The following is a 17,581-nucleotide window of genomic DNA, read 5'->3' on the forward strand; positions in this document are numbered from 1 at the left end:
TCCTAGTGCTGAGTACTTGCTCCCTCCCGTAAGCTCGTGGCTAAGCCCCTGATCGTAACGCCCAACGGCACGAGGATGGGCACTGCTCCGCCAGGAGGTTTAACAAAGCGCCCCAAGAAAACCGCTCCACATCACACCTCAGAGTAACGTGCCAGCACCGGATCTTGCATTTGTTCCAAGAAACGTTCTGAAAAAACCCAGAAGCCACAGATTTTTTTTTTAAAGAAGCTTATTTTTATGACTAGCATACAATAGGTAAAAGGCTACCGGAATTAAAAGATGATCTCTTACTCTCTCTTACTAAGCACTGCAAAAATGCTTGCAACCAACGTATCCGAGGATTCAAACCCAGCCTCCATCCTCCCAAACCACACCGTACGAACAAGGCCACGAAGAAGCTGCGAAGGCAGCCCCCTCCAGCCCAGACACACGCTGGGACCAGCACCGCCCTTCCCACCGCGCTTCGGACCACCTGCGGAGTTCTGATGGCTACAACAGCACCTGCCCTGCAAACTCAGCTGGCGTAAGCATACGCACCGGGGAACATCGCTGGTGGACCCAGCCGCTGAACCTAGCAGGGCTGCTGCTCCCATTCCCTATCTCGCGTTCAGGGCGTAACAAACAGCGACGGTCAAACTTCGGTGTGCGCATCGCTCAGGCAGAGCTGCCAGCTTCTCCTCCGGGATTTTCACTACTCAAGGTTAGGAAGCATTTCAAAAAAAAATTAGAGGAAGCCCCCCAGCAGCCCAGCTGGTATGTGGTGGTTGTAAAAGGGAAGCCCAGGAAGAGAGGAGGACTTGGCAACCCTTTAAAACATACAGCCAGTTCCAGTTTGCAGTTACAGATACGCACAGAATAGCTCACCCTTCTTTCACAGCAATAAAATAACTGAGTAGCAACAAAGAAGGGACGTTTGCATCCCCAACAGCTCCCCTGGCTGCGTGAAGCAGTGATCTTTAACACAGTAACTAGATGACGCAGGACTGGGGTAAGGCGTGTATTTCACATTGATGAGAAGATGCATCAGTAACTGGCTTGAACTACAGCCCTGCTTTCGCTGCCAGCATCTGCGTACAACGGGGTTCAACTACTGTTTAAGATACATAACACAAATATGCAATGGAAAACAAAAATCAGCTTGTTTTGCAAGCTAGAACTGGAACTGAAAGCAAGGTCATTATAGGGGTGTAAATTAGTAGAAGTTATCAATTTGGGTTGGACTCACAAAACCTACTCAGCTACCAGCCAGCTGAATGGATCATTTAAAAGGGGAAAAAGCAGATTACATCTTACGTGACCCATCATTTATCTGGCTACCTTCACTCTCACAGCACCTTCTATCACGTGCTGCAGGACGCTCCTAATTCTTGCCTTTCTGACTAAACAGTTAACCTTTGCGTTGTGTGTTACCAGAATGCAAAACCTGGTCTCAGAGTTACAGCGGGCTGACAAATCACAACGCAGGCTACAAAACCCTGAGCAACCCCTCCAGATAACGAGCCTGGGTTTTATGTCAAAATGAAATGATGAAGTAAGACATGCTTCGGTATGTGCCATACATTGCACACTGCTGAGTCAGACAACATTTAAAGCACCGCGCTTGGCCACGCCAAGCCACCGGCCTTGGCCGAAAGCCAGGCCGAAACAATGAGGTAAGACAAACGGACAACTGACCTTTGCCATTTCTAGCGAGCGATCCCTGCTTTCCCCTTCCTTCGAGTACAACGTCCGAGCCCAAAGCGACTCCCGGCTCAGCAGTCGTGGCCGACCAGCTCTTGCTGGAAGCAGCGCTCCTGGCTGCGGCCGACCAGCAGAGCTTCCCCCCAGAAAGACTCTCCTCCTCTTCCCCGGCTTCTCGCAGCTCTCTCCCTTCCTTAAAGCTCCTTAATGATCCTTATCCCCCACAAGCTGGAGCACTAGGAATGGTTTCAAATGTAATACTAGAAGCCGTAACGCTGCCAATGGGGCCCAGTTTTTGTAAATTCTGGCTGTAGGCTAAGAAAGAAAAAAAAAAGTCTGTGTTGCTGCATGGCTTCTCCTCGTCTTCCACTCCCCCCCAACAAGCCACATCTCCAGGAAGTCAGAGGAATAAAAAAGCTGAGTGGTATACGCATTAAATGCATTCCGCCAGAGTTCTGCGAGCGTGTGGCGCTATGATCATCCCCCTGAAATTTCACAGATTTCACCGGCATTTACGCAGTAAGCCACCAATAATCTCAGGGTAGAGACAGATACCATCAAAACCTCAAATTCTTTAGCAAGGCATTTACCAAAACCTTGCGGCTTGTTCCGCTCCTCTTCCAGATGCTGACCCACTTCTATTAAAGCAAACCTACGGCGAGTTCTCGCCATCGGCCTCCTTTCCTGCTCCTCCCGTCCACCGGTCCCTTACCCTGCTGCCTTCCGACCGCTTCCTCAGGCCGCAGGGACCTCGCCAAAGCCACCCCTCGGAGCCGGCCCCAGCCTCTCCTGCTGCTCGGGGCTCCTGCACACCCGCACGGGCACCGAAGCCTCGCCGGCAGCGTGGGGACTTGTGCCGATTCATTCATTTGGAGCAAATTCCTGAAGTTTTCTGCGGGCTCGCTGCGTGAACTTCACAGTACTTTCTGCTTCTGGTGGTGAAACCGATCGGCTTTCTCAGCCCTGGTGATCACGTATCTCATTAGAGACGGCTTGCTGTGCTATCCTCGGGAAAAAAATCACTTTGAAATTGCATGGCAAATTTAAGACTGCACGTCTATAAAGAGACGTTACGCGCTTCCCTTTAAAGCAGGAAAGCTAAACACTACCTCTACACCAGAAGAGAACTGTAGCTTTTCACCCATACATTTAGTACCTAATTAACATTTTTTGAACAGCAAATAAGACCACCAGCACTAGGAAAGATTTCCTACCGGAAACTGCAGTTTAGCAATCCCAGCCTTCATCTCCCAGAATCAGTACCATAAAGAAAAAAGCAAAACAACCCAAGAAACCAACCACAGGAACCTTGCAAGATAGCTCTTCCTTTGTTTCTGGAACGAACAGCAAGCATGCCAATTTCGGTAAGTCCTCTGTGTAAGAAATAAATCTACAATGCATCATCTAAAACTAAGTCAGCTTAGACCAAATATTTCTGACAATGCTTAGGAAGAAAGAATTCCTGTTTCAAGCCCCAGGATTCACTAACATCTCAAAGTTATTTTGAAAAGAAGATGGGCTTGCCCCTATTGTAAGGAAAAACCTATGCAAAAGCAAACAACGTTGGTTTTAGAACTGGACGTGTAGTTTTCATCTATTAATAAAAAATCAGTGAGAAATACGAACGGCTTCCATGAACTCTGGGAATAAAGCATTTTTCAGGAAAACTCAACTCGAGCCACCCCGATCCTTTTACACATTCCTTAAATTGAGGGAAAAATCCATTATCTTAAATACGACAAAAGAAAGCATTAGAACACCAAACAGCCCTGCAGGAAGCAGGAACCTGCAGAACAACGCTGTTCATACCACAGTGGTTGGGGCAGGCTTGAGCCTTCAGATGCTCCTTTCTCTGCTCCGGCAGGAGCTGCACCGCGGGTTCCTGCAAGCTCTCGATAGCACGCCTGCTATCAGTGCCCAGTCAGTTCCAATAAAAACATACTAAGCACACTCCCCAAAACTGCTTCATAAAAGCAACGATAACATCTAGCACTGCTGTCCTTTTTACTCTAGGATCAGATATATTCTGCACACATTAGTAGCTTGAGCGGGTTTTTCATCACAACGCTATCAGGAACAAAGCACGTAAAGCTGGTGTTTATGAAATTCCCCAAAGCCTGGCAAACATTTGTGTGCAAACCGTTCAAATACGAACGCACTTGGTTCTAACTAAATAGTTCTGTAAAATAAAAACTATGCTTGAACTTTACACAAATTCTCAGAAGTGCTGTTTCCATTCTGTACGTGGGATCTGCTCTGACATTCATCTCCCAACCCCAGAAATAGTTGTTCTTGCTTTGATACAGATTTTGTAACGATTGTCATTGAAGATAAATATATGGGAAAAAGACACACACACAAACATAAAACCCATGAAAAACAACGTGGAAGTTGCACTGGTTATGCAAAAGGTGAGTACAAAGGATTTCTACTGTCAAAGTAAGTGGTAAGGCACATTCAATATTCATACACCAAAATGGGATTTCTCCATAAACCCTGATTTTCTTTCCTGGTTTCCCTACGTTACAGCTTGCTCTAAATAGTCACCAAAGAAAAACACATCTCCACTACAAAAATCAAAACTACTCCAGAAATTCAGAATGAAAGCAAATTAAAAGTTGTCTTCCTGAAGCGACCAAGGAATGCTCATACGTCTCATTTCAGCCGTGGGAAACCAGAGCTAGCAACGTGCAAGGAGACGGGCAGTTAACACTCCGGGGATCAATTGTCAGTGGGACAATAGAAAAAGAAAGTTAAAACAGATATTTCATTAAAAGCCTACGATTACCGGTCTTATTTATCTGGGCTTCAAGAGCCATTTTCTAACACTGCACTGAATCACACCACAAAACTCTTCCTCAGTCGAGGCCGAACACCGTGCTTGTGCAAGGCTATGTTAAACACGGAATAGCCAAGAAAAACACACCACTAGGCGCTCGTACTGAAATCAGAACCTGTCCTCCGACTGCGAGAGGAGACACAAACAGCTACCCATTGAGAAAGCTGCCACTGTTGTGTTTCCTCCAGGACGGCAAAGCCTTTCACTTGAATATCCGTGCTAGTGAATTAGCCGAAGAAAACCCTACTACAAACACCCGCTCGCCGGATCCCCTCGAATCCCTCCTCCTAGGAAGTCTCCTAGAAGCAAGCCCTCCTCCAGTTCTATGTACGAGTTAAGTTTCAGGTGTGTTTCAGTCTTACAGCAAATACCCTTTTCTCTTTAAACGCAGTTATTAAACGAACTGCTGAGTATTTCCTACTTGGAATCTCGCTGTCCATGTAAGGTAAATGCAATACCAAGCAAAGCTACAACTCTACTTCAGCTTAAATGTAATTCTAGAAATTTACCCAGCAACCAAGTTATTTTTGTGCTTAACATTTAAGTAACACTAGGGGGGAAAAAGAACACCACAGTGATTTATCCTCTAACCCTTGAGAATGAAGCAGCTTTTGTATACACTTAAATACTTCCCTCTATACTGCCTTGTGTATGGATCCTTCCACCACATACTCAATTTTCCCCCTAGGACACATTTGAGATTTATTTTTATTTTTTAAAGCCTGTCAGCTCCCCTCCTCATTTCCTCCCTTTCACACCCGGAGTTGAGTCCTGGGTGAAAATTACTGCCGAGCACCGTAAGAAGCACACGTCGCTGATACTCGACCAGGCAGCCGTACGCCACGAACGAGAAAGCGACCGTCGGCTCGGAGGGGAAAAAATAAAAAAGCCAGCTTGCATGCAGTTGTGCTAAACACACTTGTAATATTTTAATAAAGAGAAACAAAAACTGATTACCTTGAATAGCCATTAGAGAAAGCAGGTCTGCCAGAAAGGTTGAGCGTTCCCAAAGGAGCTAAAGTCTCATCCCCTGATCCCTGGCACCTATTCCAATTTTCTGAACCGGCAGGAAGAGATGGAATGATATTAAAAATTGGTTTCTGATCCTGCTGCTGAGAGAGCGATGCAGTATTTAAATCATAGTGATACATTTGTCCCCCAGAGGTACTGACACCATGGATAGAGATGGCAGAGACTTTAGTACCCAGTAGATTAGACCCAGAGAAATTTGCCTGACAATAAATTGGGCCCATGTTTTCCTGCTTTATGCCAGGAGTACAGAGTTCAATGAAGTCTTCCTTTTCCGTTTTCACTTGAGGCATTGGCATTTTGGAACTGGGTAAAAGGTCACCACGGTCATTAATTTTAGGTTTAGTGTCAGACAAAATAGGAGGCTTGCAGTCTTCCCCCAAATTTCCTTCCAGGAGAAACGCATCGTCGGCGGATATCGGGGACAGCAAGCCACCATCATCGAGCAACGGGTCGAGCCTCCACGGGCTCCCATTTGGCTCTTTGCCAGGCGATACTGGTGGCAATTCTAAGTCCTGGAGAATATCCAGGGTGCTTTGGTCTTCAGAGAATAATTTCAAGTTGCCACCATTAGAGCCAACCTGGCTTTGGACTGACGCTCCCGGCTCTAAGGGGACGCTGCGGCCAGCCATGCCGGGGAAATCCGGCTCCAGCGGCACCTCCGAAGATGCTGCTCCCTTTGCGTCCTCTGCCAGGCTCGAGGACTTGTTCAAGCTTGCAATACTTTCTTCCAGGAGCCTGAAGTCCGTTTCTCCAGAAGAGATGCCAATTTGGCCCTGCTGCGAAAATCCAAGGTCATTTCCCATCACTTTTGCGTCTGTTTCACCCATATACAGTCCCATGGAGAGTGACACTGCCTTGGAGAGGTCTGGCTGAGGCACATTGTTTACTAATCCTTTTGAAAAATCAGCCAGAGCAGGTTGCTGATTGGAATCTGACTGAGAAGACACAGGGAGAGGAGATGTAGATACAGGGGCTTGCACAGGAGCTCCACCCCTGAAGGGTGGATGAAAGTCCATCACAATCCCTCCTTTGGTACTGATGAGCACATTTTTCCTCGTTTCGTCTTGATCTGACGAGTTCAGCAATTCTTTGGAATCCATTACTTTCAACATTAGCTATAAAAAGATAACAAGCATTCACAGTTAGCACACGAAGGGTATTTTAATAACAGAATAAAAACAGTCCAAATCATTAGCCTAGTGAACCTCATTTAACTGCTTTGAGAACAAGAGCACAGCAAATCTATTTACAAACGGATGTGTGCCACATCTTTCCCAAACCCACTGTTTTTGGTTTTTGTTCATAGCTGAGTGGTAACATGATTTTTTTTTTTTTTTATGAAGCTTTGCTGAGCCCGGATGAAGCGGTAAGGCTGCCTGCACACAACTCAGAATCGGACTGCAACGCAGGACAGCTTTCTGAACACACTCTCGAGCTCTGTTATCTGCCTTAGCAAGCAAGGGAGCGCTCGAACTGTTGAAGTACCCAATTCACAAAATCCAGAAGCTAACTTCCCCTGGTATTTAACACTTCTGGAGCAGGGAAGGGGAGAAGGTATCCACCACTTTTGTGAGCCGGTTTCCCCTCTCCCTGCAGGTCCAGATGCATCACCCACAGCAGGCAGAAGCAGCCTCCCTAACCCAGGTCTCAAGCTCGGCATCCACCAGCCAGCCAAAATGCAAACGTTTTGCTATTTTCCAGCAGCGATACAACCTCCACACCTCAAAACACTTCTGAGCTGCCTAAGTCCAGCTCAAAACGCAGCCTGTGAACCTTGAAATACAGTCCATGCGATTCTGCAAACAAACCCTGCATTTATAAATAAAAACCAACTAAAACTGAAGCAGGATTTTTATTACCTTCAGAAACTTCAGGAGCTCGCCACTACCCTCGGGACACATCTAAGGCTGGAGACAAACCTCATCAGTTTCATCTGCTCGTGTTTACTACATTTATTTTCAGCGCGGAGTACAAATATTTGGAGAACAACTGTAAATTCTGATGCAAACTTTCTGTGCCTCGCCTACAGCTGGCTGCAAGGGGCCAGGGCCGGCTCGGGCCCCTCGGGGGGGGGGGGGGGGGGGCCGCCCCCCAGGCCCCCCCCCCCGGACACGGGGGCGGAGGGCACACGAGGAGCTCGCACCGCCTGGCTCAGCCACCCGCGGCCCGCCTTCCTCAGCCTGCCGACGGCAGCCGCAGCTTTCTGTGTGCCCGAGTTAGGGCTGCCCCCGACAGCAAGGCTCCGCGCGTGAAAACGTTAAGGTGGCCCCGGCCGCAGCCGGCCCGGGGGGGGGGGGGGGGGACTTCCCCAGGCGAAACCCGTCCTCAGGCCCCGCGTTCCCCTCGTAAGCCCGAGCCGGGATCTCTTACCCTTGTTTCCCGTGCCTAGGGCAGCGGCAGGGCGCCCTGACAGCCGCCTCCGAGCCGAAACCAAACCGCGGAGCGCAAAATGGGCCCGCGGCCGTCGGCCCCTGGGCGAGCAGGGCTCGGGCCCGCGGCCCCGCGGCCATCGGGGGGGGGCGGGGGGGGGGGGGGGCCCCGGGGGGGGGCGGGCGCCCGCCCGGGGCGGGGGCCGGGGGCTGCTGTGCGGGCGGGCAGGGGCAGCGAGGCGAAGCCGCTCCGTCTGACGGCTCCCCCCGCGTCACGAAGCGCGGCCGCGGCCCCTCCGGGGTAGGGGACGTGTCGGGGGGAGCGGGGCGCGGGGTCCACCGAGCGGGGACAGCCGAAAAGGGAGCGGCGAAGGCGCCCAAAACTGCGGGAATTGCGGGGAATTCTGCCTGGCCAAGTACAGTTTTCGGAGAAATGTGTCGAGACCTGTTGAGCCGTCTCGCTGGCACACCCACTTCTGCAAAATAGGGCCAGCCCAGCGCTGCCTAAGCGCCCCGCAGCGGGCTCCGCTCCCTCCGCCGCCCCCCCCTACCTCGTCCAGGGGGGGGCGCTGGGGCTCCTTCAGCCGCCGACTGCCATCGCGGCCCCGCGGCCGGGGGCGGCCTGGGGGAGCCGGCGGGCGGCAGGAAGGGTGGAAGGGGCGCGGGCGGAGGAAGTAAACAGCCGCCCCTCCTGGAGCCGCGGCGGCGGGCGCCCGCTTCCCCCCCCCCCTTCCTCCTCCCACCGGCCCGAGCCCCTGACCTAGTCCCCGCCCCTCCTTCCCTCCCTCCCTCCCTCCCTCCGCCGCGGCGCCCCCTCCGCTAATTAGCGCTAATTGCCGCCGCAGACTTTGCTCCCTCACTGCCCGCGCCCGGCGCCCTGCTCGCCTGCCCGCCCCTTCCCTTCCCTGCCCTCCCGTCCGTCCGCCCGCGGGCCGGGCAGCGCGGCGCTCGGCTCGGCTCTGCCCCAGCCCCAGCCACAAAATGGAGGACGGCGGCGGCCTCCTCCCCTCCCCCTCCTCCCGCCCGCCTCCCCGACGTGCAGCGGCACCGGAGGCGGCCGGCACATGGAGGGGCGGCGGCAGCGCCCGCTCCGCTCCGTGCCCTGCCCGCCTCGCCTCGGCGCGGCCCGGCCCGGCCCGGCCCGGCTCGCCGCCCCTCGCGCCGCACCGCGGGGCAGCGCCCGCCGGGCCCAAGCGAGGGGGAACGGTGCGACCTGTTGGCTGAGGCGGGCAACTGCAGCCGCCGCTCGGGCTCCGAGGGGCCGCCCGCACGCCCGCCCCGTCCCCCCCTCCCCCGACGGCCGCCTCGAGCCCCCGGCTGCCGGCGGGGAGCCGCGGGGCCGCCCCGCTTCTCTCCTCACGCGCTTCCCCAACTTCCCGGCGAGGGGCAGCGCCCCGGCCCGCAGCCGCCCGCCGAGCGGGGGGAGGCCGCGACGCGGCGGTGGCTTCCCCCCGAGGGCCGCGGGGTGAAGGGCCGAGGAGGGCTCCCCCCGGCACGGCTCCCCCCGGGCCCTCCGCGGGTCTCGACCCCGGGCCGCGCTCACCTGCGCCGAGCCGGGCGGGGAGAGCGAAGCTGGGGGAAACCGGCCGGGGGGGCGCGGGAGGACGGCAAAAAGTCACGGGAAAGGCGCCTTCCAGGTAAAAAAAACCGCTCCTAGATGCGGGCAGGGGCTAGGGATGGAGAGATGAAAGCCCGCAGAGTAGCTGAGGGGATGCCAAGGGGACAGGGAGAGGAGGAACTGTCCCGCTGCAAGCACTGAAAGCACAGATGTTCCATCGAGCAGCGTGCCTCAACTTCACAAATCACGGTAGCATTTCCCTAAGAGACTAACAGATTTTGACAGTTTTAAAGAAACAACGAGGCATTCAGCAGAGCTGGAGCTGGATTTAGATGCAGAGGCATCAGGAGGATGAAGCACTGGGGGTGCAACATCCACGGCGGTTCAGTCTGCTCACTGCTGGGACAATCCTGCTTCACCAGTCATTCACTCCTGACAGATTCCTGGACAAGAAAAGCCCAGAAATTGTCACTGAGGAAGTAGTCCAGGAGTTAAAAATACCAATGAAATAAAACAGCAAAGTAGAAAATTCTGCTGCCTTGGCGAAGTGGAGAAAGCTCAGAGGAAACAGGTTGCTCTTTCAGGGCAGAACAAGTGAGCCGCGCATTTTTGCCTTTCCCCGGCACTGGCAAAAATGTAGGTAAAGGATGGAGAGGGTGGTGATTGCCCTTTTATGTGCGTCTCGATTGTTCTGGTTCGGAACAATTAAATGAACTTGGAGATGATGACCAGATAATGCTTGTACTAGAAGTGTGTTGACAGGCTGTTAGCATCTAGAAATAGTTAGCATTGTACCCAATAAATTACTTTGCATAATACAGGTTACATTAATGAGACAGGTTTTTGTCTTTCCAGCTATTTAAATCCAAATTTGGGTATGCTTATACCAGGAAGGGAAAGAAAAGGCCAAGTGAAAGCAATGTTTCAAAAGCACAATTATTCTGCCCTTAGTTTTTAAGTAATTAGTTGTGTTTTGTTGTTGTTGTTGTTTGTTTGCTTTTTAGTGCAACGCTGACTTTTGGAAGATACTGATATGTTACATGATGTGCAAAATAAATGCACACTGTGTTAATCTTTTAATCACTTATGTTGTACACATGAAAAATGGTTCTAACAATCTAGATATTCCTCTGCAATCCCCCTTAATCTAATGGATTTTTGAAAGGCACATTTAAAATAGCATTCAAAATTGTCTTCTTGTGCTTTTTGAATGACGCAATGAATTTACAGCTAACAGGAAACACTTCTTCCCATCCAAGGGAAACAGAGAAGTCAGACCACTCACAAAGACTACAGAATCTTTGCTACCAGGTACAGGAATACTGCTGGGGACTTCTGTATGAAACAAAGGCAAGAATGTGTCCTAAAGCATGAAATCCTAACATCTGCGACAATACCTAGCAAATTCACTCCAATTTAGTGCTCTGTGAACATTCTACCAGAGAAACTGCCTGGCATTTGGCACCCCTCCTACCCAGTGAAACTTTGCTAAACTCAAGTCTAGGGCATGCATGGAAGGACATCAGCCTGCGTAGGAGAGCTGTAACTGCAGGATGCTCGCTTCACTCCCAACTTTCTGTAGACTCAGGGAACTTGTTTACCAAAGCTGTTTATTTCTAAGATATTTAGCTGAAACATCTGTTTATAAACATGCTCAGATGCTTGATTAAAACTGTTTTTGCATGGTAATGAGTAGGACATTCCTGCTCTAATGAATAGTTCCGTATCTTAATATCATCTTTTATCCAAAAGGGCATGATTTTAGTTTGCTAAACAGAATTTATCTACCAGCATCACACAGTGACACAAGAGTGCAAAACAGTGAGCAAATAGAGCATTCTACAGGCTTTTCGTGAAGGGAATGCTGAGGCAGACCGGAGCGCGATATATGCAGAAATGGAATTCGGTCAGCGTAGAATTTACATTCTTACTCTAATGAAGGATGATTTTTATTTGTTGGTAAGCACAGCAGAGCTCATTACAAGGTCATCGTTGGTAACAGTAAACCGTATAGCTGCAGCCACGTTTGAATACCAAGTCAGGTTTGTTCATTGTCTTCACTTGGCTGCTATACACGAGAATTCTTACTTTTACATTTGTTCCCTTTAAATATCTTGTATTGAGCTGAGCAGAAGAAAAACCTCAGGAATTTTCTGCTTCTAGTACATAAAGCTGGGAAGAGAACATTGCTTTTCCTCGCCGCTTTCAGCTACAAGTGCTACTGCAAGAGAGCTAGCGCAAAGCCCGCGGGATCGAGGGGTAGCACTGCCCAGCCTGCTCACCTGGCCCTGGCCGAAGAGTTACGGCCTCATGCGAGTAATGCTGTCCGACGGAACAACCTGAACATACCTTCTCCTTTTCTTTTCCTTCAAAAAGAAAAGTTCCCTCAGGTACTCCTACATTCTGAAAATAAACATACTGTAAAACCATTGTCCAGGACTAACATGGTACCTTGTACATAACTCAAAACGCATCCTGCGATGACGCTCAGATAAACCCCACCCTTCTTAGTACTGGTCCTCTTCTAAATATACGATTTACAATATACAATATAACAGTCATTGATTGCAGTATCACTGTGGGTATTTTACCAATGTTAAATAACTAAAAAAAAATAAAAAATGGAAATTTAGTTAAATAACTAAAGAGTTCAAATACAGGAGGTTTTTTATGTCCATCTCAGGACATGTAATAACTACTTATTACATGTAGTTACTTATAATTACGTTTAAGTATTCTATGTAAAAAGATATATTTGGAAAACTGAGAGAATTATTTCTAAAAAAGTTTTGATTTGAGGGAGAACTAATAAATATCTGGAAAAAACAGGATCAAAAGAAGGCTTGAAATATATTTTCTGCTACCGCATTTTTCTGAACAATAAACTTTTTGGCAGTAAATCAGTATATAATTTTGAAAGAGACTGAGCAAGTAGGGCTCCAAGTCTGGTGAGCATCCAGTGTACCCAGTAGTTCTGGGGAGCCACAGGCAGAGAAGAGGGATATTGAGTTGTCAAATAATAGTTTTTAAAAATACACAAATGACTGTACATTCCCATGCCACAATATAATAATATTGCAAAGGTAATAACTTTCAACCTTAACAAATACTAAACACAGACATTAAAATGTCTAACTGTAACCATTATTAAATCATTAAAACATAATTATGACTCTTACAGAGAAGCTCAAGCAATTGATGGAAACCAAGAACCAACTTCAGATCCGCGTATAGCACTCCCACCAAATGTCAGAAAGAAACGTCTGAAGCACCGAAGAGAGCTGTCTTGGTTTGCCGGATGCAGGCGTAAATCTGTCTGTCTGGGGGCTGGTGTGGACAGTGCAGAGAACCCTGAGACAAGGAGGTGATGCCACAGGTGACTTTGAAGTGAGCCTGCAAAGTGTAATCCACAGGAAGCACATAGGTGAAAAACTGGTCAGGAGTCACACAGGGGAAAAAAATTAGCCCACTCTAAACTCAAGGAAACAACTTTAAAATGATCGTACACAGGGAAGTTTAAAATATGGGGAAATTTCTTCAGTTACAAACTGCTGACAAGCCCAATAGGAATGGAGCTGACACATGGGTCCCAGTTGGCAAACATATATAGGCCACTAAGGATCTGTACTAAATCACTTTTAGTGCCAGAAACAGACTAGAAAAAGAAAAAAAAAAAAATTGAAGTTTTTCCAGATGAAGTGATGTGCTCACGAAATACAATAGCAACAACTTTCTCTGTAACCTTCAAGAAAATAGTGTCTGAAATGGTGCTAGCAATTAATGGAGATCAGGTTCAATTGGTTGGATCTACTTTACATTGGCAGCACAGAGAAGTTTGCAGGCTAAGTGATTGATTTGCCAGTATTTCAGTTAAAGTACTGAAATGGACACAAATGATTCCTTTGATCTCTGAAGCAATCAATAAAGATAAGCTAAAGTTAAAAAAATGCTGAAGAACAAGAGCTACAATATCAAAGGCAATGCAGAATGGAAAGAATTTGGTCAAACCACGGGCATGGTAGCACCAGTGACCAAAAGTCACATTAATGAAATAAAATCTTATTAAATAAATATTTGAAGAATAAAGAATAAAGAATTTGCACTTTTGTAATAAATACAATGTGAAGTCCACAAATAACAAAACATAAACTCCTTAGCCTTGCTCCAAAGCACCAAAAATAAAGGTTGCATTGCCTTTTCCCGTGAAATGCTAATTCTGCATCTGTGCATCTGACAGCTCATGCAATGCCACAGTTTTACAGACCTTTTCCTCCCTTTGCAATCTGTTGTCTCTACAAAAAGGCAGTGACATGCCTAGTATCTCATGCTCTGCACAAATGCAGATCCTTTGAGATCGTGGTTGTCTCCTAAGGAGGTCAGTTTTGTTTCCTATCAGCTTGCAAGCAATGTTGTTTAGTTCTTGAACATACATCAAAGTCATTCAGCCAGTGACTGCAGTCTGTCAATAGTTTCCCAGCTAAGCCAGAAAGGAAAACCATGTTCCCCAGCTGCGGTTTCCACAGGCAGAGGAGCACGTTTCCTTGCGAACAGGCGATGAGCAGCACCCTCATGACTGCAGATTTATTTGTCTGAATGGACTCCTGGGCCCAAACTCAATCTAAGTATGCCTTTGCTATTAACTTTAGTAGGTCACAGACTGAGGCACAGAGGGTCTGTGCCATGCCCTCCTTCATCCTCTGCAGGTTAATAGCTCATTGTATTTTTTTAATTTTGATGTGTTTTTTCCTGTCTTTATTCCCCGTGCTGGTCCTTATTCTGTTCTGCTGTACTGCTATATTTTATGCTTTGATTTCCCGTCGGGCCCTTCACTTCTACATGAACCACTGCTTTAGTTCTTCCACCATGCCATTCGGGGATCCTTTCTTTTTACACGTATGGGTCGGCTTCATCAGGATCCCTTCATCCCCCCTTTCTCTCCTGAGCACTCAGAGAACAGAATACTTCCCCCTTCCTCCTCCCAGGGCTGGACTCAGGTGTGTCCTGCCCCAGACCACAGCCAGCTTCCACCCCTGCTGGCTTTAAGGGAGATGTCCTGTGGCACAGGGCTCTGCCAGACAGATTCTCAAGGCATGTGTTAGCACACCTGAGCTGGTTCAGGCCGGCAAGCGATTTAACCTGTTAACTGGGAAGAGTGAACAGTAAAGGCTGCATGTGTGCTGACAACTGCAGTGAAGTGGTATTAAGCATTCAGTTCTGAGGTGCAGAACTTTAACCAGGAAGGTGAAGTCTTTTGGCCCTTCTTCGGCTCGTGCCTGAACAGAGAAAAAAACATAAAAAGAGAGAAGAGCACAGAGTAAAACTTTGTGCATACCTACAATGACATTGAATTCACTGAAATGAAACACACCTCCAAGCTCATTACATCAATACGCACTGAGGAAAAGTGGAGCGTGTATCCAGCTAACATAGCCCAGCACAGGGTTAAATCCTCTTCTGGCACAATCTGATATCAACTCGCTCTAGTTCCATCAGCAGAGCTCGGGCCTTGGTGTTTACTGGAGCCATAAGAACAATCCAAGTGCTGAATCCCCCTGCCCTGGTCGATACTGACAAAACATTGAGAGCTGCTTTCTTCTGCAGCTGTTTTGTGTAAAAAGGAAATCTCAACTGCAAGTGGAAATTAATCTGTGAAGGTTATGGTCTTACCGAGCCTTTCTGAATGCTAGGACGTGGATCCATAACAAACGGTTGCAATACTAAAATGCTGCAACCAACAGACAATAGAAACACTGCTCAGAAATTGGGGGAGAATTAATTGGGTTAATTGAGGAGGAGGAGCACTTTGAGACAGGCATTAGGGGTGAAGTCATATGTAAGCGCACACAAATAACTTTGTTGTTTTTAAGTTTTGCCGAAACATCTGGCAACAACATGCAAGGAAGAGGAAACTTTTGTTTTATGCATCAAGACCTCTCTATGAAGAAAAGAAAACTTTAGCTAATTACAGGATGCCTGCAAGAAAAGAACCACCTTTGATTTCCACCAATATTTTTTCCTGCAACACAATGCCTGGTAAAAATCAGCAGCAAGTGACAGAGATTCCAATGCAGCCCGGGACATGTGGCGGTACCACTGCCCCTCGTCCAAGGCACACGAAGGTGGCGTGGGCTTGTTGTGCCACGGAGGCCCAGCCGCTGCTTGGAACAGCACAGAGCAGAGCCTGGGCATGGAAATTTGCACACTCATTGCGTGCTTGTAGTCCCACGGGGCAAAAATACTAACAAAAGGGCAGCAGGGAGTGCAGGGATGGGAACGTTGCCTTGCTGCTGCCTGAGCGCAGGAGGCAATCAATGCCTTACTCTGTGGTGCTGGCGTGTGTGTAGTGCCTCGCGTAGCACAGAAACCGGAGTGCGGTGGGAGCTCCCTGTGCTGCTGTGCAGTCCTCCTGCCTCAGCTGTGGCTTTGTCCAGGTAGGAACTACCTAGAGAGGCAGATCTTACTGCAGGATGGAGGCCTGCCCTTGCTCACTGGGCTGGTGACAAGTCTGTGAATTGCCATGTATGAAGAGTTAGTCAAGTGCAAATCATAAAGAAAATAGGATTTGATTTTCCGTTTATGTGTTCCTGTTGGAGACTGGAATGCTGTAGTAGTAGCTGTGCCACAAAGGGGCAAATTAACAAACACTTCCAAAGCAGCCATGGTACTAACATGCCGAGAGTCTGAGCAAATATGGAAGTGCATTTCCGTGTAATTCCGACACGGCAGACACATTGCGGGAGTACAGAACACAGCAGATGATACTTGTTTTGTTTTGTTTTAAAGCAAGTCATACCTTCCCATGTTAGTAATTACAAATCATGTTTTATAAATCTGGGGCTTGTTAGCAGTAAAACAGAATTATATATAACTGGGTTCACTTCAAAAAGAAATTCAGGATTCCAGACTGCAAGCTTTAAGCTCAGACTCATAAGTAAAAAATGTAAGTAAAGGTATAAGCAAAAGAGAAGTGTTACCACTAAAAATGTTTTATGAAATGTCAGGTACCTCTTAAAACATCTGTCTTTACTGCAAGAGATATGACACCTCCTAAAACTGAAAACATAATTCCAATTTCTGCCACATTTAGTACCGCAGATGGGTACAAATTTAGAGTCTGATCCAAGCCCAGGAGTCAATGGGGAGGAATCTGAATTGCAGTGCATGCTACGTATGAAGAAAAAAATTAAATATTTTCTTAAATATCACACACCTGACATGGAGGAATTCATAGGAATTAAGTAAAGAGATGGGATATGAAAATTTGGTGCACAGTCTTGATCTTTTAATTACTTTCAGAAGAAGTGTTCATAGATGTCTGTCCTTATACTTAATGTTCCATCTTACTTATGCCCTGTTGATTTATTTGTCCGGTTGTTTTTTTTGTTACAGTATTAACATGAGTATAACTTTTAAAGGACTTCAGTTTTAAACAGGCTTCTTCTGTGATGTTAGCTGCGAGAGTAATAAAAAAGCTAAGGTTATTTGCTCGCTAAGATTGTGCTTGGCATCAGTCTGACGTCACAGCAATCGGTGCCAAAATTGCAGTTCCAGAAATAAAGATAAATTAGAATAATTTAATTTTATATTGAGAGGTAAAATAAGTTTCAGGACAACCTAAATGTTGTGGTAGTGCAACACCCATTTAAGACACTTGTTTATTTTGTCACGTGTTTCTACATCACCAGGAGCTCCGAGCCCCTATGTGGATCCCAAACCCTTCAGGAAAACAAAGAAACAACTCTATCACAAACAGTTTCGTATGAAATCCTCTAAGGAATAGTGCCTCTCCTGCTTTTTATTCAGCAGTAGCCTGCAGCCGGCCACCTCCAGCCTCCCCAGGCAGGTGATGGTGGCGGAGGCTGGGTGTCAGGGCACAAACCCCCCGCTCGCAGTGAGTTGCACACCTCCGCTTCGGCTCACTCTGGGCAGCTGGCCTGTCACTTCAGGACTCATCAAAGGATATGGAGGCATGCTGTCACCTATCCCACCTCTGCGGGCATTACCTTAGCGGCACGGCATGGAGCTCACGCAGGGTATCGGACATGACCAGGACTCTGCACAGGAATGCAGCACCTGGACCTGGGGTGGGCGCGGGCTGGCCCC

The 17,581-nt window shown here is 48.2% G+C and overlaps 1 protein-coding gene and 1 long non-coding RNA gene across 2 annotated transcripts in view; one reads left to right on the plus strand and one right to left on the minus strand.

Moving 5' to 3' along the window:
* The window catches only part of NR3C1 (nuclear receptor subfamily 3 group C member 1), a 65,538-nt gene extending 56,860 nt beyond the window's left edge, over positions 1–8,678 (minus strand). The window contains exons 1-2 of the mRNA XM_035338441.1: positions 8,472–8,678; positions 5,477–6,666 (exon numbers count right to left, since the gene is read on the minus strand). Coding sequence (XP_035194332.1) covers positions 5,477–6,663 — 1,187 coding nt within the window. The 5' untranslated portion in view covers positions 6,664–6,666; positions 8,472–8,678. The remainder of the gene's footprint in view (positions 1–5,476; positions 6,667–8,471) is intronic.
* Positions 8,679–11,554: 2,876 nt separating this feature from the next.
* LOC118174030 lies at positions 11,555–13,425 on the plus strand. Its single transcript, XR_004754510.1, has 2 exons — positions 11,555–11,868; positions 12,660–13,425. It is a non-coding gene; the product is annotated as an uncharacterized LOC118174030 (long non-coding RNA).
* The last annotated feature ends 4,156 nt before the right edge of the window (positions 13,426–17,581 follow it).

This window comes from Oxyura jamaicensis, chromosome 13 (genome assembly GCF_011077185.1).
Source record: "Oxyura jamaicensis isolate SHBP4307 breed ruddy duck chromosome 13, BPBGC_Ojam_1.0, whole genome shotgun sequence".
NCBI classification, from domain to species: domain Eukaryota; kingdom Metazoa; phylum Chordata; class Aves; order Anseriformes; family Anatidae; genus Oxyura; species Oxyura jamaicensis.